The 25,152-nt window shown below is 41.9% G+C and overlaps 1 protein-coding gene across 4 annotated transcripts; it reads right to left on the minus strand.

Annotated features, from left to right (window-relative positions):
* Positions 1-3,189: 3,189 nt before the first annotated feature.
* Positions 3,190-23,996, minus strand: LOC102057921 (SERTA domain-containing protein 2-like). Of its 4 annotated transcripts, XM_027807530.2 has the most exons (5): positions 23,497-23,996; positions 23,131-23,372; positions 21,929-22,206; positions 15,070-15,190; positions 3,190-6,902 (listed from the first exon to the last, which is right to left on the minus strand). In XM_027807530.2, exon 5 carries the CDS (start codon positions 6,896-6,898, stop codon positions 6,047-6,049), a length of 852 nt encoding a protein of 283 aa, XP_027663331.1. In that variant the 5' UTR covers positions 6,899-6,902; positions 15,070-15,190; positions 21,929-22,206; positions 23,131-23,372; positions 23,497-23,996; the 3' UTR covers positions 3,190-6,046. The 4 variants fall into 4 exon arrangements, with proteins under 4 accessions (XP_027663331.1, XP_055571034.1, XP_055571032.1 ...); XM_055715059.1 differs by lacking the exons at positions 21,929-22,206; positions 23,131-23,372; positions 23,497-23,996 and adding an exon at positions 18,151-18,327 and having other exon boundaries at positions 15,060-15,190; XM_055715057.1 differs by lacking the exons at positions 21,929-22,206; positions 23,131-23,372; positions 23,497-23,996 and adding an exon at positions 18,151-18,325.
* Positions 23,997-25,152: the final 1,156 nt, after the last annotated feature.

Consider the following 25,152-nt stretch of genomic DNA (forward strand, 5'->3'; position numbering starts at 1 on the left):
TCAGAAAGGAGGGGTGCCGGAAACCCCTCCAGTGTGTTTTACACAAATACTGGCTGTTCATTTCCTTTAGTCATTTCCTCGTTGTCGCCTTCCCCAGCACCCAGCCACGCATGCCCACGCACCCGCACTCCCACCGCGCTGGCACCCACCAGGTGTTCATTCTGTGAAAATGGTGCACGGAGGAAATAAAACTTTGTGTCTTCCTTTTTAAGCTACAAATTTCATCATTTCTCATCTTAGTTGTGAGCTCTCAGCTGTGAAACAGCGAGTTTTGATGAACTAAACATGTTACTGTACTCTGTGTTTGCAGAAAGCAAATACCACAGACTTCTGACATTTGCTCAGGATTATGAAAAGGTGAAAACAAAAGCAAGGTGAGAGTTTGAGACGACAGAGCTAGGCAGAAATGCCTTTTTCTTCCACTGAGATTAGCGGGAAAATATACCCATAGAACAAAGTTTTAAGAAGTTCAGCTCAGTAATGGAATTACCGAACTGTTTCCTTTGCAGAAGGAACACTGTAAACAGCTTTGCAAAAATACAGAACTACATTATGAAAGACAAAAGTATTTCAATGCGTACCCTGTTCTAAGGTATAATGTAAGTAGAATTTCAGGGAACTTATGTCAAGAAACAATCCTTAAAATTAAGCAGAGGAAGAAGGCAAAGTACTGGGAAGTTTTGTTTCAGAAACAGCACATTGCTAGCATTTGCTATTTTTAGAAATCCAAGTAATATGTAAATTTCCTTAAATACATAAAAAAAAAGGAGGAGGGGGGCTGCAGACCTTAGGATGATTTCTAAGTGTACCATAAGCCCACCATTGGTTGGACATGTGCAGAAGACTTGTGGAGTAAAAAGCAAACAAAAAAAGATATTCTTGTAAAAGCTTAAAAAGCTCTTTTCAAAGCACAGGGTCATTGATTTAAAAGCACTCTGATCTTTTTAATACTGAAGATCAGTTTTAATAATCCTCCCATTAAAAAAATGGGAGGACTTCCCAGAGTACTCCTACTCCACTTAGGACGGCAGAGGGAATTCGGCTACAAATGAGCTGCATTTGAATTGTTTGATCCAAGTTTCACTTGCCAGATCCACTCGGGAGGATTCAAAGAAAAGAAACAAACACACACGGCCAGCAGATGCAACAGGCTCCCTTCAGTGACATCTGGCAGCAGCTCTCCCTTCCTTCTGCTGAGAACCTCTGGAACCATCATCCCACAGCACATCCTGGATGCTGCAGCACAGCCAGTCTAGCGTAGTGCTCTGCTGGGATAAATGGGTCCTAATTAGGGAAAAATGGATGGCTTTTTTTTTTTTTCTCTCTCTTTAAGTCACGGCAAGACACCTGTGAATGCTGGGCAAGCACTTCAATGCCAAAGCCTTCCAGCTTGCCTGAATTGACACATACTTGTATAACGCACTTCTGCACCTTCATCACCTTATCGCTTCTAACATTGATTCTGAATAGCTCAAAATTGGTTTTGCAACTAATTAAAACTCATCTTCCTCATGGAACTAACGGACAGGTTATTTTCTTTTGCCTATTTTACTCTTGCTTGAGCTGGAAAGTTAAGTCTTTTTAAGTCTCACTTCATGGTGTACAGAATTCTGAGCTAGACAGAGCACTCCAGGTAGTCCCCGCACCTCCCAGCTAGCCATGTCTCACCAGCACTGCGCTCGGCGGCACTGCTCAGCGCACTTCTCAGTTCAGATCTTTCACTGCGGCTGAAATGGCTGAAAATACACAAAACCCTACACCACCTTTAAAGTCTCAACATAACCTGGAAGCAATCCTTCAAAAAATGTGTTCTTAAGACAACTGAACCGCAGCGTGCCTTCATAAGGCAGCGTTTTCTATTGCCAAACTTCAAGACCCATCAGTCCAAGAGGAGGTCTGTGCTGCAGCACCAGTCGTGTCCTGCTCAGGAACACAGTCCCAGGGCTAACGTTGCAGTGGGAACCACCTCACAGCCGAACCCAAATTTCTGTGAAGAAGATACTTCTAGACTTAAGTTTTTTACACTGTGGTCAGGAGGCTCTAGGAGAAAAGGCAAGAAGAATTTCTGGTCTGTAAGCTGTAGCAGCCCATGCAGTCTCATCAATAAAATAAAGCTCATTTTAGAGATCCGCAGTAAGGAGGATGGAAACATTTAAACCTGAAGTTGCATTTGCATTAGCCCAGACTAGCAAACACCTTCCACTAGCACCAAGTGGCAATATTTTTGTTCCAAAGTGGCAAGTAAACAAGTCTGAAGCACCAACAGTATGTGCATCAAGGACACTTGTATCCAACGCTTGCAAGCATGGCAACCCCCCAAGCAACACCAAGGACTGCATGGGCTGGGAAGAGTACATAGGGCAGTCGAGACAAAAAGCAGAGGACAGCGAAGTGCTAACAAATGGATGTCACCTGCTCACAACAGGAATCCCCCCCATCCCACCGGGCCATCCTTTGTTCCGTGGGGACAGGACACACAAAGGGGATGTGACGCTGTAGAAAAAGTTAGTTGAAACTTAGAGCCAAAAGCTTAAACATTAGTAACAGCTAGAACAGACAAACCCAGCATCTTAAATATTAATAGCTAAAGAGGACAAAGCCTATAGAGCATGGTATATGAGCTCTTAACAACTGTATTACAACATGCTGAATAGCTAATTACAGAATCGGCCGAAAACAACCTGGGAGGATGTGGCATCATGCAAGATGACCTCCTAGCAACCACATAGTAATGAAAAAGCAAACAAACCAATCCAATAAAACGCAAGACCCCAGACCTTATTATTACTATTGGGAGGAATTACCACATGAGGTGTGGGGAACCCAGGTTATAAATGTGTAATTGTCCGGGGGTTTCTTTGTTCGGGGTCCCTCTTTGGAGGCAGCCAGCTCAAGCTGTAGCACTATTAATAGAAAGTACTTTCATAAAGGAATCTTAATGCGGAAACCTAGAGCGGAACCCTGTTCTGGTGGCTGGCATGTATAATTTCCTTAACAGCAAATCTATGTACGGTATTGAGCATTTCTGGGGAGAAAGGGAGGAAAAGTAAGTAAAAGAGGAAAAAAGCACAAAAGCAACCACATAGGGAAAATGTTATATCTTCATGAGTAAAAGACCAAATGAAGGGTGACGAGGTACCATGGCTTTCTGTTTTTAAAAGAGTCAAATATTGAAGGCTTCAAAATATAAATGGTTAAACTGCAAAACTGTGGCTTTTATTTCCAAACATACAATAAATAGGTCCACCACAACTAGCCTCTAACTTCATTTTACATGGAAGGATTTTAAAATTAGTTTGTGCATATTTAAAAATTAAGCTTCCCTTTGCACATAATTCCATACATAACCAAACTGCATTACATACCAGCTTATGGTCTTGGCACTGTGATGCAAGCAACCAATTAGAAACAGAGCTTTGTGGCAAGCACTTGAACAAAACCTGCATTTTCAGTTGTTGATAAAACATGTACTAATGATTTAATCTTTTTCTGTAGTATACAAAAAAACTTTAGCATGTAAATGCTGAAAAGCAAGTTGTCTTCTCTTATGTTCCTGTAGGGGCTGCAAGGTGACTAAGTGGATTTGTTAAGTGGTCACTATTTGCTACATGATACAATTTTCATACTAAAATATCTTTACTGCATAGTAACATTCCACATTTTCAAATGCAAAAAGACATCAGATGCGGTCTTATTTTATCCCTCTCACTGAATTTAAAGACATTTTTAACCACAACTCTGTTTCGTCACAGTGCAGAAGGCCCTTAATATTTCAAGGATTTATTCAGTCATATCTTTAATACAAAAGTAGAGGCTGAGGAAAAGCCAGAGTAGTCTATACACAATGCACAATCTGTGTACATTCTGAAGCTGTACCTCTTCAAGAACTATTTATACACTCTTCAAACAAATCCCTTTATCCAGCAATTCAAAATACTTTAGATCAGAAGTTTTATATTAGAATCAATACATTATATGCATATAAATACATTTATACCCTTCGGTTGCTAAACAACCCAGATGGCTGCAAGGATGTGACCTGAACTGGTTCTCCATTGGTTTGGGATACCAAATCGTATCGGCAGCTAACTGTTAACCAAAACAGTCACAGTAAAAAAAATGGAGATCTTTGCACAAGGCAGGTGTGCCACAGCATCAGTTAAGACTAGAAATACTAGGTGAACCCTGGCCCCTTCAATAGGGCGAGGATTTCAACTTCAGTGAGATGCAACACACAGGCAACATTTTTTTCCTCTGCCGATGCCCTGCTCATGAAGTCTCAGCAGAACAACAACAACAACAACAAAAAAAAAAAGAAGAAAAAAAAAAAGTCCCCCCCACCCTCAAACAACAAACCAAAGCAAAGCTTTTACAACTGCCAGTTTTCTTACAAGACAGGTGCTGCAGCTTTCAAGAGCAAAGTAAAAGTCTTATAATTAAAAAACAAAAAAAACCCCAAACATTTAATGTGCAAGTGTGTAATTCAGAAGACAAGAGCAAGGATCAATATAAACCTCAGTTCAAGCTGAAACACAGTATCCAAACCGTCTTCTGGAAAAATAGTTCTCACTGCAAATCTCATCTTCAGTTAATGAGTGCGCTTATATATACTTATATACACACCTGCCATACGCGCGCACCCCCTGCTTCCCCAGCACGATCTGCAGCAGCAGCAGCAGCCACCGCGACGCTTCCAAAAGCCCACACGGGCCCCAGCCCCGCTGCGTCCCAGCAGCCAGAAGCCCTGAGCTCCCACAGCCACAGCTGCGCCACGGTTCTGAGTCATCCGCACCGACTCACCGCACACCCCTGAGGATCCCAGGAGCCTTCAGAGCAGTCAGCGCTGGTGTCACAAGAAGTGTTCTCAGCTTCGTTTCTTAAAAGGATACAGAAATGTTGACTCCTGGGAGTATCCTCCTCCAAAGGTGCTAGAAGTTTTAAGTTTGAAGCGTTTCTTTCCACAATGCCAGGTATACAAATGTGTATCTTTTTAAATAATATTGCACATAAAAATAATCTTAAAACTTTGTAGTGAAAGCAGGGTTGAAGGACAGTGTTTTCCAAAACAGATTAAAAAGCTACCTGTACACAGTAATTTTTAATTTAAAGAACGCCAAGATTATTCAAAATCTAAGCACATAATACTGACAGAAAAATGTTAAATTGCACAATCTACATATAAATTACATTTGTAAATACTTAAAACTTTTTAAACATTGAATACCCTTGATTTCACAAATCAGCTAGGTCACTGTCAAAGGATCAGCTTAATGAGTTAGAAGTATTTTCCCCCAGAAAAAAAAAAAAACAAACCAGAAACAAAAAGACCTGCAGTCTTAGACGAAGCACTGGAAAAAGAGTTAAAGCATTTCAGCTCAGAGGTAGTGCTAAACACATCCAACTAGAAGTCCATTATATTTGGACTATGATGAAATAACGTAGTAAAATGTAGAAAGACTATAAAATTTACAAAAATAAATAGTTCTGAATGCTTTAGAAAATGCAAGAGACTTCATTGATTAAGTGTCTTGATCTGCTTTTCTGACCAAAAGAAAGCAAAGTGTCTCATTTTTAAAATATACCCATCTCTAGTAATGTGTCTGCAATCCACGCAATCCAACTATGCAACTTGACATACGCCAACTTGGCTTAACTCTGATATTAAAAATAAAGTGGAGGCTTTGTAAAAGACCATCTCATATGAAATTTGTTTTGCATGTAAGTTCTTCTGACAAATTAAAAATTGCACATAAAAAAAGTTTATTGAAAGAGGCGTGAGGGGTGATAAGGGTATGTGCTTGTTGTTCCACATACACCCTGGAAGGAAAATGATGATTGCACAGTTCTGATAAATAAATATTTCTTTAAAAAAAAATAATCTGCCACTATTTTGGTTTTTAAGTTTTGGAATTATTTAGAAAATCCCACTATGGACAAATTACTTTTAGTTTGTGTTTTAAGGAATTCTTTACAGCTTTTCCAGTGGCTTGTATCCTGAAACCAAATGGAAGTGGCAGTTAGAAAGTATCTTTGGGTAAAACAAGTATCAGGATCCAACAAGAATTTCCATGATGTGGTCCAACTCACTCAGATCTGTTCTACATATCTGAATGTTGCTTGCTGAAGATGAATTACAAGATGGAAAGGTTTTCAATGGTTCTTCTGTAGCAAGAGATGGTGGTCTGGGCGGCATTAGTGGCGGGCAACAAAAGTCTGAATCATACATTGAAGTGTCAATATCTTCAAAAATGTCATCTATTGCCAAATCCTTCAAGTAACTAGTTGAATTTGAAATCTCAAAGGAACCAAACACACATTCAGCTCCCTTCAAATCCTGTCTATCATCTTCTAGTTTTAGACCAGTATTTTCTGAAAACTTTGGCTGGTCGTCTCCAGTAGGAACCAGACAAGTAGGCGGGCTTATATCTTCTACAAAGTCTAAATCCTTCAGAATGGATGAAATAGCAGATGACATATCATCATCTGAAACTATCAGCAGGCTATTTTCAATTGGGTCTTCTACAGACCGCAAGTCGCAACAGTTAGACTCCTGCTGACTAACACCTGAAGGCAACTGAAGAGAAATCCCAGATGACTCCACCCCTGTGTAGCTGTGAGAACTAGGAGCAATGCCAGGGCAGACATTAATTGGCTGCTGGTTACTCTCTTGTCTCATTTCCTCTTGAATTTGCCGTACTGTGTTGGCTATGAGGACAGAACGGTGCAAGTTCGGTTCCACCAGCATTTTGTATGTCTGTAACTTGGTGAGGCACATATTAAGCACCAGCTGCCTCTTAAGTGGGTATGGCAGATTTCGACTGGAATCAAAGGCACTCGAGAGACCAGCCATGTTCTCCTCATAGTCACTCAGCTTGCGTTTTAGACCTCTCCCCAACATGAACCTGAAAGAGAGATGTTAGGAATTAACCTTGGACAAGCCTATCACTTCTTCTGCAAGATCTCAACAGACACTTTTTGAAAAGCCTGTAGCGTACAATGTATTGGTTAACTTCGACTCTTAATGCCAGAGAACACTGAAAGACAGAGTAAAATCTTAGACAAGATACAACTTGCATTGAGAAGATGCACTTTCCAGCTCTATTGTTTCACAACAATTTAGTCAAGGTCAGGTTGGTTGAGGTTGTGAGCAACCTGGTCTAGCGAAAGATGTCCCTCCCTGCCCATGGCATGGGAGCTGCAACTAGATGACCTCTAAGGTCACTTCCAACCCAAACCATCCTACAAGTATATGATTTTATTTCTTTTAAACAGAAAACACAAAAGAAATATAGTTTTTTTAAAAAAGCTATATACTTCTAAGGTTAGGTTTTAAGGTTTTCCTTTAATTCTACTATAAGAATACGAACTTAATTATTTAAAATCTGTAACAGGTAAGATTTTTAGATGCTTATCCATTTAAATTATATAGCATACAAACAAATAATTAATGAGAAATATCTGAATGTCCACATGAAATAAACTAGATGCTCATACCAAGGATTACAGTAACTATAGATTATTTCAACATTTTCATTTTAGCATTTGTTTCTAGGTACAGTAAATAAGATTGTAAAGCTAGTTTCAACACCCATTTTTATCTCATTAAGGTATTTTTAGTGTCTTGCTCAGTGTCTCTGAGAACCCTCTACCGAATTAATTTCTCTTCCTCTTTGGTGACTTAAAAGTTAATTTACTACAGCTGAACCATCCAGGCAAGACCAACACCATGCCCCCTCGCACAGGATCCTTATATCCATTCCACAGCTTAGTCGTTTAGCTAAAGAGTGGGAGGAAATTTGGCTGTGCCACAGAGCTCACAGAATGATGACTGGTGCTCATGGCTGCTGGTTCACAGGCTCCTACTGACTTAACGCTAAATGGATGCATCAGAGGGCTAGCAAACAGCATTTTAGAAGTGACCAATTCTGGTACATAGCTAAAAGAAAAGACATAGAATTTAGTTGCTTTCAGTCTGCTTTCCATGCTTTTGCACTATAATGGTAGAGCTAGAACACTGTGGTACAAAAACTGTATGCACACACTCCTAAAACACAGGCGATCCAAACAAACACATGCTTGGATATTTTGCAATTACCATTCAAAGTATTTTATTACGGACAACAAGCACTAGGCAACCACTTGTATAAACACAGAAAAGGAGTATACCATGCACAGGAAACCCTGACAAAGTCTCGATTACACACTTCTTGATGTGTCCATGGAATACAGGCACCTCACTCCCAAATAATTTAAAAAAATTAAGCAATCATAAATTAGACACCCAGTGGCAGATTACGGGCAGAACCTTCATACACAATGATCCAGACCCTGCACGCTGCAGAGGGCCTCCCAACTTCCTTTCATGTGAGCATGGGATACTGCCAGCAATACCTCAGCTGATTGCCGCAGCTGCCAGCTGCTAGCCGCCTGTTGCTAGACTTTTGGGGACAAGGAGAAGGCAGCAGGATAAAGCCTCTTTTACTTTTGGGATTTCTCCAGATTTGCAGGAAACACTACAGGGCTCCATGGCTACATCCATTTGCTTAGACAAGACTGTTGGAGAACTCAGCTCCTCTGGAGGAACAGAAAGTAAGCAAGCAGTGCATGCTTCTCAGAAAAGACACACAAGAAAAAAGAGACAGTTGCTAGAGGAGTTTAAGACTTCTTGATCATGCCCACTTTATTTTTAGGGATGTATGTGGATGAAGTTAAATTTATCACAAGAATGTATTTTTACATACAGGTAGTAGTTTGGTCTATACTTCAGTTTACTAACACGTTCACTATTAAAACAAAAAACTTTTACCACTTTGAATTTTACCAGTGCTGCATTTTTTAACTCGGGAAGTCTGGTTTACTCCAAAGTTTTCTGTTAAACTGCCACAGCACCAGCTGATTCTCTTTAAAAAACATAAGGTGTCTGGATGAGGTGCACCTGTTCACCTAGGTGAACTTCCCACACTTACCACGTATTACTCCTCCATTCCAGCACCAGCAAATAGACCCAGACAGCACCAAGCACTCAGTTACAAACAAAACCAGAAGAAATCTGGATACAAAATTCAGGCACCAAATATAATAACAGAATATATTTGGTGGGGGGCAATGTGCGAGTGTGCACACATGCATGCCTGCATGGCATCCTCAGTCAAACTATCAACTGTCAGCAACCAGTAATTTCAGACACAATCTGTGGAAAAAAAAATCACAATTATGCAGGACTTTTCAGCAGAACTGTTGCTAAGTATACTAACTCATATCATGAAGACAATTAGTGCCTGCAAATCATAGAAAACTCACAATAAAATTATTAACGCTCCATTTTAAATAGCGTTTAAATGTTGTGTACTACCTAAGGCATTACCCCATACCATTACTATAAGAATAAAAATACACATCCAAATGGCTATTTGTTCACGAAGCAACACTGTTCCCACGCACTGCAAACTAGTTTGCTTGGTTTTTTTCTCTCCAGTAATTAAAGCAGACCAAAATTCACACTCACAAGGGAACAAAATTAAGGCCATACAGGGGACAGTAATTCTGACATTTTATACATTCAGAATGCTTGGAGTTTTGGCAATTTACTGCTTTTAATATATTTTAAAATACATATTTACACTTTGTTAGACACACAGGAAACACTAGACATCTATTTGTATTATACAAACAATATTTATTTCCAACACCTCAAAATCATGTGCTACTATTTAAATTCTGTAAGCAAGCTTAAAGAGCAAGCCAACTATCATATGTGATACAGGGTTTCACAAAAACAACTTAAAATGAAATGTTTCATTTTTAAATTCATACAGTAGACTAATTAGACTAAATATTTCATGCTCATACATGCACCCTCCTTTTCATTCCTCAAATTTCCTTCCTAAAATTTGTCCCAGAGCATTCTAAAAATATATAACAAAGCTTGAGCATGACAGCACTCTGAACTATTAAAAATGAAGTGCAAGAAACATTATTTGCTCCAACTTCAAATGTTTCTATTTAAACTCCACACCCTCTTGATGTCAAAGATTATTTTCATTTGTTTAAATACACAAATGTAGTCCTATCTTATGCTTTATAAATTGTGGCTGTTTAGCACGATTTTTGCCTAACTGCAAGGATCCCCAAGACTCCCTCCAGGAACTAGATGACTTCAGAGGTTACATAAAAATTTGGAAAAGGCTTATGAAAACCAGAGTACCACGGGTACAGTGGATTTAAAAATGACTAGTGTCATGGTTGCTACAGGAGACATTAAATTTCAGTTCTTGTCAAACACACTCAGCTGCTGACCTACAAAAGATACAAAGCCCCTTTGTTACCAGCTAATCTACATTTTATCAGGCCTTTTGCTTTACTTTCTAACACAAGAATTTCTGGCAGGGTCATATCCTTAACAAACTATTCCATATTTTCTAAGTAACTTGTCCATTGTGTATTAACACACGCATTCTAAATCCCCAAATTCATATACCAAATGCTCTCTTTTGATAGCACTGCTTTGTAAAATAATGTCATCAACATCTTACATAATTATGCAGTGTTTGCCCCACTTCAATTTTTGGTACTAAGGAAAAGAAACCAAAGTTTACACAAAAATCCAAGCTACCAGGCCCCGACAATCCTGTATTACCAAGTGATTGCTGCACAGCTGTCAGTCCTTTCCATCAGCTGATGGTACAGCAGAGACAGTTCAAAGAGGTGCAAGTTGGGCATGCTAAAACAGGGGGCCTAGAAACTGCACTCTCCTTACTCCAGCTTAATTCCAGGAACCTACTCAGATCTCAAAAAATTGGATCAAGTAACAGGATTTTGGAACGTGCCAATCTGATAATTCTGTAATTTGTAAGTAAATAAACTGAACAAAAATTAAGTTTATGCCAAATTCAAATGTGAGGTCTACACATAGCTATTCAATAATAAAAGAAGCAAGCTGTAAGTCACCCTTCTCTTGAACTCCAAGAAGTCCAACAACAAAGTTTTTCTTTTTATTGCAGATGCTCTATTTTAGAATCTTTTGCCATGAAAAATCCAAGAACAATGAGGAACATCACATCTCAATTTTTTTTCCGGCATTTTCTCATCCTCTCTCATTACAGTAATGCAAACTGAGCTGCAGGCCATTTATGGCAGGCTTTTTAAACTAAAATTATTTTGCAGATATAAAGAAAAGGAAGCAAAGCGAACTCCATGTTTACAAGTGCCAAACTCTCCATCCATGTGACTGAACTACAAAGGAGTCTGTGCACAGAAATTCTGCTCCCAACAGCATGTTCCTCAGCTCCTTCCAGTTCCAAGGAGGACATTTCATAGAAACTCCTCTGGGCTAAGACGGGAAGAAGCATCCATGGACTGCAATTCTACACCATACCAGGGTCTGAAAAAACTTGGGAGGGAAGAGGCACATCCCTGGTTGGCAAATTCACACAGAATACCAAACAGGCCTAGTCACAGTGTGCAGCTACTCAGAAGAAACATTCCAGGCTACCAAGAAAAATCCGCATCGCAATGCGTTGTGGACAATACAGGACTGGTGCCACCATTTCAGAGGGAAAACACAGCTCCATCTGTCACAGGGTCTGATAGTGCAGTGCAGCTGCCACTGCCGCATGGTTAGGAAGTACAGCTGGAAACAGTCACAAACAAGAATGCAGCATGTGAAAACCTTTGATTACTTCTATCTGGGCAAACCACTTGATTTCCTCTTCCACACCTTCCAAGAAAAGTTTTAGCAGCAAGTTAAACAATGTTTAAAACTTAGAACAGAACAGAGCTTTAACTTTCAGTAGAGAAAAGCTTCAAAAATAATGTGTATATAAAACATGAATGCCAGAGTTAGTATTGTCTGAACACGGAGTTTTCACACATAAACCAAGCACTACAGTCAACCACATGAGAGTTATTAATTTACCACGAAACAATATGATTAAATAGCAAAATTATCAATAAAGTACTTGGCCTGCACTATGCAGGTCAAAATCATTTAATTGATAGTGGTCCCTTTTGGTTTTTCTTCTTAGGATATTATTAAATTCAGACTGGCTTGATCCTTTCCATACAGCCATACTGTTGCATTTTTCAGCCTAACACTGTCTAAATGCGAAAAATTACTTTCTCTTGTAGGCCAGAAAAATCATATTTGAATAGGTGAAAGCTGCCCATCCAGTATTCATTCAGTAATGCAACTTACATATTAAAATCAGAATTAGAGACTAGTTGCTATTGTAATTTGGGTAATTCCCTTTCAAAGTCTCCTTTGGCTCATAACTGTAGAAACCACGTAATAGTAAAACCAGACTGAAGTCTCTTCGGATTGTAAACTTGTGTTAGTGACTGACCAAAGCTGGCTGATAACCTGATTTCTTGCTCACCCCTCTTCCCTGGGCACACATTTCACAAGCACGCATCTACCTGCAGGAAGTGCAAAGGAAGACAAACATCCCTATAATTATGGCTACTTCCCAGAATTATTTTATGTAAGCCACACTATTTTTAATGATAAATCCTTCTCCTACCCAACACACATTTTAGCTTAAAGCTATTAACGAAGTTGTGTTGCCTAAGTGGTGGACTAGGCTCTTGACTAGTATTCCATGTATAGGAAGCTGCACAAGGAAAAGGTAACGCTGAAGGTATGGGTAACACAGTATAAATCCTTTCCTCCTATCCGGACTTAACACTGAGCACGTAAACGTGACTTACGTAACACAGTAAGCTGTCAGACTACACAGAACAGTGTATCTGGTGTCTTTAGCAAGTGTTGGAGATCCCCGTAGCATCTTGGCTGTTAGCAAAAGTTAAGAGGAAGTGAAGGAAGGAGGATTAAACACCTTAGAAAACACTGAAGTAAAAACTAATTCAGACCTGAAGACACTGTAAAATACACAAAATTGTATTTAAGTCCATTGCCTCCCCACCCCCCACCAGCCCTGCCCCAGTTTAGCCAAGATGAGTAACTGCTGGAGAAGGCAGAAGTGACTAAAAGTGTGCATACGGGGAGGAGTGCAGTCCTACCAGCTTACTCCCATACCTAAAGTCCTATGTAACAACTTCTTTACAGGAATTAGAAATGGCCAGAAAATAGCTGCTCAAAAAAAGCATAAGTAATGTCGACTTTCTGGTCACCAAATCCTGACTTATTATACACCTAAGTCTGTTTCTACTAAAGCAACTGGAACACAGAAACAACATATGCTACTGTTCAGACTTAAAAAACAAACCAAACCAACCCCACACCCCAAAACCACAGAGAAAAAAACCCCACACCTATGGATGTGCCTAACATCCTTTCCCATATTTTGAAAATAAAGAGTAGGCTGAATAGTATTCATTAAGTAGAGGAAAGGAACGAGAGGAAGACTGAGTATAGTACACAATTAGTCTGGAATTCATAACCTTCCCGCTGTCACTTCACTATTTGTGGAAGTAGAGAATAAATATGTACCATAGACTAGTATTTTAGGAGCTGAAACGATGTTTACAAAGCACTTGGGAGTAAGTTTTAACTTGATTTAAAAGTTAGTTTGAATCCCACAAACACAACCTACTTATGTTACATCTAATGTTACCTAGTAAATTCCTGCACTTCAAGGACATCTTCCTAAGTTCCTTACTCCCATTTTACTTCAAAAAGCACTGTTAAGAGCTTTGCTTTACAGACTACCACAGCTAAGTTTCAGGGCACATTTCACACTGAAGAAGAAACTCTCTTTAGGATGCGTAGCTTCCACAAGCTACATCAAGTGGATCTGGGCTGTTTAAACCAGTAAATGGACCATATTGTCAGCAGCTGCTATTTATCACTACAGGCTAATATATATAGCTGCTGAGGCAGTACCAGTTTTAAGTAGAGAAAAACTTCCATCCTTAAAAGAGAGCAAACTAAACCACTGCCACTCTTCTCCTTCCTCTCCCCCTCTACACTTGTGTATTTAGTTCTGCATTTATAAATAAAGCTCACAGGTATGTATTTTTAATAAGAGTGTGTTTAACAGATTTTTTTCTCAGGAATTTTGGGTGGATATTTTTTTTTTAGCCCAAGAAGGGCTCAGAATCATTTAAACTAAGGGTCAACAGTAGCTCGGCAAAAGCTAACTAAGTTAGCTTAGTAACAGAGTTACTAAATCTAGAAACTCCCATAGTAAAACTAAACTGTAATTAAATGAGATTATAAAGGACTCCAAACAACAAGAACCAAACCACCACAGTTCCACAAAAATATCTCACTGGAGAGATAAATGATCATTAGAACTGCAAATGCGATGACATACCTCTTCACAGCTTGTTCTAATCAGCTGAACAGTTCTCAATTGGTTTTCTTTACGTATCTATGTACTTCAAATATAGATACTGGATGTATTCACCTACGTAACACTGACATGTATTTTAAAGTTATAGTGATTTAAGTAAAGATCCATTAATAACAACAGTTATAGCCTATTAATTATATCAAATCAGCATGCCCATACTTTTAACAGAAAAAAATCAGACCATTAACAGTAAAAGCAATGAAGGGGAAAAAGGAAAAAAAAAAAAAAAAAAAAAAGAGCAGCTTTTCTCCTGATAGAGGACCGTGAATATACTCTAGGTCTCTGTATGGGATATTTAGGTAAATAAACTCCAATAACCAAATCAGAAATTGCTTTAAATTTTCTCTAACAGAGTGGCACACAACAGTTCTTCAGTATCCGAAGTACCTTCTCCTCACAAGACAGGACTGTAATACTCAATTTCAGCAGCTGAGCAGGGGCTCTCACTATAGAATTGAGGCTGTATTTAACAAATTTCCAAGAAATATGATCATATGGAAGTATTAAGTTCTTTTGTTACATTATACAACTTCCTCATTATAAAAGAAAAAAAAAGTAATGCAAATTCAGACTAGTCAAACCAAAGACCTTATACTATCCCATGAGCCTAAAGCACTTTATATTATATATCACACCTGTTTTTAAAAATTGTTTTTTACTTTACAATTCTAGCCTGAAAAATAACATCTACAACTGATTATCAGAAGACATGCTATGCACATAAGATATGATTTCATAAAAACATACAATTAGTTACCCTTAGAAAACAGAAAGGAGTTCAGGCAGGAAGATTCCAGATTTTGCATAAAGTGTGGTCATCCAAGAGTCTTGAACTATGCAAGAGGCCAAGCCATCCACCGAGGCAGGACGATGTGACACTTGAGGGGAAAAACAAAAACAAAACCAGAGTATTTCATTACCATGTCATTTTTTTAAGTATTAAGCACACAATTCAATACAATTTTTTAAACTGATTGCGCTAAACCCTATTGAAACAGGAAAACTGAGTAAGAAAAACTGAAGTTCATGAATACACTGAAATAAGAGGAGGACCTGAGAACTTCAGCTATGAACACATAAAACATGGAAATCATCTTCTACAAATGAACGCTACAGAATAGAACACTGATCCTTTAAGTGTTAGGCTTTAGGAGGAGAACTTGCATTGATACTTCTCCAGGTTACTGAACACCAGTTTACAGTCTTAATAGTTTCAGAAAAGACAAAACCATGAACTGTACAGAAGTAAATTTCAGAATTATCCCAACATTTACAGGCTGCAAAAGGAGTTAGGATTTTTATTAAATTCCCCAACTTTCCTCATTTTCAGCATACACAAAACCAGTATGAGAAGACAGATGGCAGGATGTCCTGTGATTGCATGTAACGTAGCATCATTTTCATCAAAACTGTGATAAAGCAACACCTGCAGTTTGGCTAGAGAACACATGGATTAAATCATGGATTAGATCAAGGCACTGGAAACTTGTGGGAAATGTGAAAAGGCTGAAGTGACAATAAACTATGGACTAAGCTAGATGATAAGGAGGGAACTGCTCGATCCATGCTCTTAAGGTCTCAACACCACCTGAAGAATCAGTTTCTTAATTCCAAGAATTAAAAGCCCTTATACATGCCAACAGTCTCCCATACAGATTATATTTAACACGTTTGTTTGTGCACAGTATATGTGTGCACACACAGACACCTGTCCCCCAACTACAGCAAACCAACTGCTTCACAAATTTACCATGAGAACATGAATCAGTACTTATCCAGATACTACACAGTCCTTCACGATCAAGGGTTCATATGGCACTTTACAAATCTTAATACATGGTGCAAGGCAGTCTTACATTTAGACAGACAGACAAGTACAGGAATAAAGTTCATCTTACATAGCAACTAATAGCCTGATGCTAGCAAAGGGCTACTCTGTTTACAGAGCCTTGGAACTGTAAAGATGCAGTAAAACAGCAGCATCTGTGACCTAAGAACACCAAATCTAAACCACAGCAACGAACACATTATTATCTCCCTCCTCATTCTAGAAGCTGACTTCTTTCCCATCCTAAAGAGATCCAGGCTATTTGTAAATAAAAACACCAGAACAAACAGACAAATGAAAATTCATAACTTATTTGCTTTGAAACAGTGGCACTTCAGAAGGTCACTACTGAGGTTTAATAAAGTGTACCTGTTAGGTCACTGCAGAGGTGCACATTCATTGCATTTTCTATACAATTAAAAGAAACAAACAGATGTTTTACAATGTGAAGTCTTTTTAGCATTAAAGTATCCTAAAATCTAACAAGCATGCTAAAAGTTGAAAAGTTTCAGACTTCAGCACCTTTGTTTAAAAAAAAAAGTAGCTAAAAACCTCTGCTAAAAAATTAATACTGTTAATTGTATTTTAGAAGTCCAACCTTTTCCTAGAAGGTGCTTAAGTCCAGGAAGTTACCAGATTTAATTCCTTTATTATACAATTTAAAGGACTCCTGCAAAATTAACTGCTGAAGTTACGATTTTTGCCCTAAATGATTTCACACGCTGGGACAAGTGTCAAGAAGAAGCAGAGGTAAAGGTTACTAGGCTTAGGTTTTTACAATGTGTTAAAAACCCCGAAACCATAGAAGACACACAGTAGCTGTAAATCACCATGAATTACACGTCCAGTAGATTATTTTTGCTTTCACTGTTTTCCCTTGCAGTCTCCTAGTACCTGTTCACGGGTCACTTTAGAAATTTGAGATTATAGCATTCATTTAAACATCAACGGTATTTTCCATATCACAGTTAACTGCGTTAATCAAAAAACCTCAGATGAATCAGAAACAAAGCACAAAACTCCTGCACAGGGGCTCCTACCTATGTTTTTGGAAATTAACCGTTCCAACACAGTTTGGAAAATTCCAGGCCTATCTAGGGGAGGATTATTAACCGCGTCTATTAGCGAGATGAATTTCCGACATGCATAAAAGAGACCAAGCTTACGCTCCTCCACTCTCACCCACCGACTTGTAATTCGGACTCACACACACGTTTCTCGAGTGAAACAAAACCTGGTATTAAAAACGTAACTGCAACAAACACACAAGTCGCAACTACCAGGAGGCAGCGATCAGGAGGGCCGGAATGAAAAGGCTGGCGACGGAGGGAGAGCCGCTTCCCTGCCCGCAGCCGCCCCTGCGAGCGCACCGGCCCCGCCGCAGCCCCGGGAGCTGCCACCATTTGGCCTTTGTGGCAGGCGCCGGGCTGGTACTTCCTGCAGCGGCCGCCCGCGCCCCCCCGCCGCGGGCAGCGGTAACCGGAGACAACCCCGGGCTTCCGAGCCGCGAAAAGTTCGCACTCCGCCCCCTCCCGCCGCCCGGCTCGCCGAGACCCCGGCCGAGCTAATTATAACTGCGCGAACAACTTCCACCGCGGTCCCCGCGCCCGCCGGCCTCCCCGCCCGCGGCCGCGCCCCCCCCCCGCACCCAGCCCCAACTCCACAGGGCCCGCCGCGTCCACCCCCCCCGCTCCCGCCGGCCCCCCCACCTGTCCCCGCTCCCGCCGGCCCCCCGCCCTCACCTCGCCCGGCCTCCGCGCCCTGCCCCCAAGGCGCCCCCCCCCCCCCCCCGGACTTCCCTCTGTCCCCCCGCCCTGACCAGCCGTTTCTCCGCGGCCGTTACCGCCCCCCCCACACCGCCCCCGGCACCGTGCCGTCTCCCTGCCCCCAGGCTCGCCGGCCCCACGCCCGCGGAGGAGGGAGGCTGCCCTCCCGCCCCCTGCCCCCTCGCGGTGCCTCCCTCAGACACCGCCCGGCCCCAGCCCGGCCTGACCCTGCCCGGCTCCCCACCTGGGAGCGGAAGAACCCCCGCCGCTCCTTCGCAGCCTGCCGTGCCGTCCCTAGCCAGCCGGCCGGGCTCCCTTCGGCGGGGCTGGGACTCCGACCGGGAGGAGGAGGTGGAGGCGAGTACCACCCCCGCCGGGCCCCGGCAGCCTCCGCTCCGCCCTTCCCTCCGCCCGCGGCGCCCACAGCGGCGGCGGGGGTGGGGAGGAGGGGGGCGCTGCGTGCACCGCGCCCGCCAGCTGGCCGCTTTCCCATTGGCCAGTGGCCCTTTCAACCTGCCCAGCAACCATTTTCTCACTGGCCGGCGAGCCGGGGGGGTTGGACTCCGACTGGCCCCGCGGCAGCGTCCAATGAGAAATCTGGGCGAGCCAAGGTAGGCGGTGCCGCGCGCCGGTTTCACCCAATCAGAAGACGGGCGCCGCCGAGTCCCCCGTCCCCCCGGCGCGGCGCTCCGGGAGACGGCCCCGCCCGCGCGGAGCGGGTGCCGCTGACGAGGGGCGGGGGGGGAAGGGCGGAGCGTGCGGGCAGGCACGAGGCGGCGCGAGGCGCGGCCGCACGCGCCGCTGCCCGTGGGCAGGTCCGGCCCCACCCGCCGCCGGCGGGGTCCGCAGCCGCGGTGGGCGCCCCCCCCCCCCGCCCCGCTGTAGGCGCTACTACCCGCACGTCGGGGTTCGAACCCACCCGCGGCGACACCGGCTGGCCCCGCGCTCCACACCCCCGTTATTTTTCGGCTTAAACTGGCAGCCAGCCGCTGGCCGAGAGGGCCACGCTTCGGGGGGAGGCACCGGCGGGGCCTCCGCAAAGCCCCGCTCCTCCAACTCCCGTCTCCAGGGCAGTTGGGAAAGCAGGCACGCACGTCCCTCCACCGGCAATAACACCACCTCAAGCATTGCGCAATCCCTCCATAAATACTCACTTCATTTTTTCCCCCCTCCCGTTTAAAGATGAGGTAGCTTTGGCCACAACACTCAAGCCCCCCCTCATCTTTGCTTTCCACTGGCGTTTGCGTAATCAAGTTCTGTTGGCACAATGGGCTGTACAAACCAGATTTCAAAATCGGAGGTTGGAGCGTTTGCAAAGGTTGATTTGGAGCCTCCAGTACACGAGGAAGCCCCTGCCGCGCCCCGCTCTGCAGCGGGGTGGGTTTACCTGCAGGGCAGGCAGAGCCACGCGTGGAACATCAGCGCTGCCCACCCTCACACAGAGGTTACGCACTGGTCTAATAAATACTACAGAAACTGTCAGAGATGATCTACAACTTTGATGAAAGATCAGCTACTTTTTCTGATTATTCAGCTGAAGAAAACCGATGGCTGTTTGTAACCCCTCAGGCCCAACAGACGCAAACCCTTCTGCCCACCGGTGGCACTTGCGCAGGGGTGGGAGCGCAGCGGGCCTGCGGCCTGGCAGAGGGGGCAAAGGGCACGGAGAGCCGTGGCTGAGCCCTGCAGGACCCGCGGCTGGAGGCGAGGGGACCCCCACAGCGTACTGCCACCACTTTCTGGGCCACAGCTGTGCTCTGACCTCCCCGCCGGGGGTCACGGAGCACAGAAGGGGAGCTAGTGCTGCCGCCAGAAGCATTAATGAATCCTTTCTGACAAGATGTGTCGGAGAGGAGGATGCCTCCTCAAATGGCTGAGGGGTGACGCCCCTGCCCCCATGGTCCATCTGCTGCACCAAGTATAAGCAGGGGACTGGTGGCAGTGCTGAAGGGGAGGAAGGGACCAAATATCCCCCCATACCCTTTCCCTTCCCACCACACACTGTGGCTTAAGTGGAAGAGTAACACCAAGATGTTCAGGATTCTTCCATCTGCTCAAGTCAACCAGGGACAACCAGAAGTATTGCACCAGGACCGACCCCTGCCATATGATAGGGATTATCTCCGAGGAATAGATACAGGATAGGCGCATGAGGGGAGCCAGTGTCGAAGGGTCAGATCACATCATTAGTGATTATGTCTAATGCAACACATAATTTAACTAGCAATAACTTGAGCAAAAATGCTGTTTTCTAGACTTGGCTGCCGCTGACCAAAACTGAATGACCTCCGGGCAGCCCCACCACAGCAGCACAGCGGACAATTCACACCTCTCAGCTGCAGCGAGTGGATGCAATACCTGAGCCACACTGCTATCCTCCTCCCATTAGGCGGACCTCTCAGAAAGATATCAACACCCATCACCCTGCTTCCCCCACTCCATAAGTGATTAACCTCATGTGATCAGCTGTTTTGCAACTAATTTTTGTTTTAACAGAAAAGGGTGCCTGTGCCTCCTACAGCCGGCATTTCTAGGAAGGTCAGTTCCACTTCATACATGCTCTAACAAGATCGAAAAAAAAAATTAACATGGAGTTGTTCAACTACACACATCAGAACTTTAGACTTATAGCCTAACATTTGGAGGTGATTAACAGAAATTACACAAAATACAGTGATTATTTGCAAACGGTTTTGTCACTTTTTCACTCACGTCAGCAGTGGGACTCACAGAAGAGAACTGGAACCCAGTTCACCTTAGCGATGTTTATGCCCCACGCAACTCAAGCTAGAGAAGCTGTGCTTGTCTCACAGGCTTAAGAATTCAGAGGTATGAGCTGGCATATAAGGTCTTTCTTGACAAAGGTTTTCTTTAAAGGGCTCTTACTTTCTCAAATGAGGTCACATTCTAGGAGTCTTTAATACTCAATCCTTGAGGCAAACACAGGACTTAACAATATGTTTTTATGATTTAAACATGGGTCTTTCAGTATGACTTACTATACTCACCTCAGCAGGCCAGAATACCATTCTCATGAGCAGCATTTTTGCTTTTGCAGCAAATTTTGCATTAACCAGAAAAAAAAACCAACCCCAAAACCAATCTGGGTCTCTATATATCACTCATCTGAAAGTATTACTGGAGGTCAGCTACTTCTACTTACCTTCGTACTAGGCGTCTACTCAAAAACACAGTTCCAGGAACACAGGAACTAATGAAGACTGCTTTCCTATGGATTTATGCCTGTGATTAATTGCCTCTGTGTCTAAGGTACAAGCTCTAATTGAAGCTGGTCTTATGCCTGGAAACTTATAAATGTCTCTCCCTTATCTGGATTACTGGATATCAGTACAGAAAACAGTTTTCTTCTGATCTCCTTCACCTCCCCACTTAAAAAAAAAAATTCTAAAAATACAGTGACTGTGAGACCTGCCAGATTTGGTTGACATTAATTAGCTGTTCCAAAGCTGAATGACAGAACAATCGTGTATGCTGTACTTCCATAGGAAGGTGAGAAAGAGTAGTGCCTGCTGCACTAAAGTCTGGTTAGTTTTACCACCTCTTTTTGGTGGTAAAGCCTCTGTGAACTACAAACTAATCTTACACTTATTCAGGTTAAAAAAAAAAGCCGTGACCGAAGATGGTCAATTACAAAAAAACCACAAAAACCAATCATATTACTTAGTATTTGTCAAGAGTACTAAATAAGCCATTATTCTATTTTGTCAAAAGAATCACAATTTACAGGGAAAAACACTTTCTCTGTATACCTTTCAAACAAAGCAGAGGCACATAACCAAATCATGTTACTGGGCTTCAATTAAAACAAATAACCTTTCAACAGTTTTATCTTAAACGTCAGTCATCTCACTGGACAAAAAATCCCAACACCAAGTACTTTCCATAGCTAGTGTTTCTCTCAGTAATGATCTCAAACACAGAAAAGTGAATTTGTTAAGAAGTACTGGCTTTATCCTGTTGATTATTAAATTATTTTGGTGGGGTTTTTTTTAGCAACATACCTGCTCTTCCCTTTAGAAGTCCTGTTTAGGAAGCTTGTGCAACCATGGTTGAAGTTACATTACGTTTTCTTGATCTCCAAGACTTGTCTGTAATTGGCACATGAAAACCACAATATACTGTTCCTTTGTTGAAGTATTTTACTATTGCAGTATGTACTTGCCACATCCCACATGCTCCCAGGGGACTTCCAAACACAGCAGATGTGTGGATACAATTTCTTTTTAATTCTGTTTTTGCAAGTAGTCATGTAATCACCTGTATCTTCAATTATTCTTCCCTAAAATGATGACAGCTAAAATTACTGAATGTTTTCCCTGCAATGGAAAGTTGTCTCTAGCTTTATATTTTTCTGTTGACACATTGGTTGTGCATCAACATTTGCCACAATAATTCTTCAGGTCATAAAACACTCATTTTGGGGGAATCCTGGCTGAGCAAATGAGTAATTGTGTTTTTTTTTTAAAAAAAGCTACCATATAAACTTATAAAAATAGTGTCAGATAATAACATTTTAGTATTTTTCACTAGTTTTACAAAAAAAAGTCACTACGGTCATCTGAAGTAAATCTTTTTCCTGACACCTTCAATGACTCAGCAGGATTTCATCTCTTTGTGGAATTTCCTTGAAAAAAATAGGAAAATTTATCTTAACTATCAGCTTGCAAGAGACACCAAAAGGAGTTTAGACAATCTTTGTGCAAGCTTATATTTGAACAAACCAAACTGACAAAAATACGTATGTTTCTAAGAGGTACATTTAATTTCTTTGGAACTTGGTGGGTTTGTACTTTTATTATTAGTCACATAGTGTGAAATCACATTCATTTAAGACTTGATGAGCAATCAAAATTTCTCATGATCAGTCATTGGTTTTTTTGTGCATGAGGGACTATACACATCCTAGGCCTGAGACAAAAAAATACTTTCACTTTGAACAGAAGTCACTTTTGAAAGCATTTTTATTTGTCTTATCCTAGATGTCAGCAAATAAATGGGTATTATTTTCATCCTAGCTTTTGACGGTTTGTTTAGTTATATGGCAATATGGAATAAGTCGCAGAACTGTAAAGCAGTCATACACTCAAATCAATATTCTGAAGCACAAGACATCCATAATAGTCTGATAATTACAATATACAACTATACTATCAGTCAATTTACAATGCTTTTTAAAATGCCTACTACAGCAGTCCAGACATACCTGAGACTTCAAAAACAGCCTAAGGACAGCTTTGAAAACAGGTAATTCCTGGTGAGTGTGAAGACTCCCGTGTGAATCCCTAACCTGCTCAGGGCTGAAACCCCTCACAGCTGCACCTCGGAGGCAGTCTGGAAAGGTGCTTTTCATCCAAAGTAATGATTCCCTCTTCATTTACCAAATTTGTTCTTTAGGCAAATTGGCTACATTCACAGGCAACATCTTTTGCTAGATAACTCAGAGTGCTGTGGAACAGAGAGGAGATTTAAAAAGCCCAACAAACACCAAACAGGGAAGCGATAAGCAGACAAGGGAGGAGAAATAAAACCACAGGCACAGAGACAGAAGGGGACAGATATTCATGGTTACCTGAGAAGGAAGCAGATTTGGTGTTAGCTATTTGCTTGAAAGTACTTTCTTTTGTGCAAGTCTACAGCTGAGTTATGTCATTCAGACCGAACAACCTTGTTTCAGACACGGCGCTGACTGCCATGCAAGTTTCACGACTCTTTTCCCTAGGAGCACATAAAAGAAAAAAGGCTGGTAGAAGTGGCAGCAAAACCTGGTAGAAGCCTCCCCTAATTTAACAGAGGTTAAATTATTTCCCATTTATATGCAGAAATTAAGAAAATCACCACCAGGAAGTATCATCCCATGCCATTTGTAGTAACAGTTCATAAACCAGGTAATTTTAAAATTCGCCATCTCACAGACACTCCGTCATTTCTGATGCCTCCAAGTATATTAGAGGAGTACTCAGAGGGGAAATACAGTGCATTAACCTTTAAGTGATGCATATTTAGCTAAGACCTCCTTGGACTAGCCAAGAAATGACAATGCAAGTTAGAAACCAAAGCTCCCCCCACCTCCTGCCCCCCCCCCCCCCGCCCCCCCCCCCCCGGAGAGGTGAAGGCACGCAGCAGTAACAGCTGCAGCAGACGGAGGCACGCCAATAAAGCAGCAGAGAGACAAGCTGATTTTACTCCGACTGGTCCTTGCAAAATCAGACCAGGTCTGGGCACACATCAGTTCTGTATGGTGACTGTGCAAGTTTCAGCAACACAAATTCTTATCTCAGCTGAAGACTTGAGCCAAGGTATCAGGCATGTAAAAGCATGTAAGATTTGGCATAAGTTTTAAGAACATAATAGAACGGGATATATATTTGTTTAAATGCTTAACTACATAAATGCATACTTACCTAATACCTGTCCCGTTAAGTCAAGTAGTCTTTACAAATTGCTCTAACCAGGCATAGCTTTCCCAGTAAAGGAAGGCACCCAGCATCATGCTTTGTACAGCAAGATATTCAGTTTTTTATATATATATATACACACACACACGTGCATTTGACATATACAGTTTAAGAATTATGAAAAATTATACTAATTCCTACCTGTAACACGGAGACTGATGCACACTAAGCAGGGGGAGGAGAGCATCTTTTTAAATACCTTAACATGCAATTGCTCGTTTAATGACAATGGGGATGGGGGCGCAAAGGGGAACACCCACAGTTGTTCAAACCCCTAGGTTTTCAACCACAGCTCAGAGCAGTTTTGGGGGACCTTCCCAGAGGGACAAGAAGATACTTAGTTATTCAACTCAATGCTGACATTCCCTTTAGAAAACTTTGAAACTGCCTGGCTTTCTGCTTTACCCTAAGGCATCTGGTGTCCAATTCAGGGGACCTATTCACACAGAGAAAAGCATCAAGGAAAATTTCCTGCAGATTTATAATTTTGAAGGAATCTCTGATATGACAACAAACACTGCCAAATAAAACAGCCTGTTATTTCTCTGTGATATGACAATTCACATCAATATTTGTACCCTCCTGAAGCAGTACATACTACTGCTACGCTTTTCAGTTACAAGTGGTATCTCTATTGATTAAGACATGTAGTATTGGCTTGTTTCTTTCATCCAGCTACATCATATGGACTAAAATTGCAAGTATCTGTATGGTATTTCATCCTTTAATATGAAGTTATTAATCAAACTTCAATTGAGGAAGCAATGTTT

The sequence above is a fragment of the Falco cherrug genome, chromosome 7, assembly GCF_023634085.1.
Source record: "Falco cherrug isolate bFalChe1 chromosome 7, bFalChe1.pri, whole genome shotgun sequence".
NCBI lineage: Eukaryota > Metazoa > Chordata > Aves > Falconiformes > Falconidae > Falco > Falco cherrug.

Bases quoted from the DNA above. Each gene is read 5' to 3' on its own strand.
- LOC102057921 (XM_027807530.2), bottom strand. From the start codon at position 6,898: ATGTTGGGGAGAGGTCTAAAACGCAAGCTGAGTGACTATGAGGAGAAC.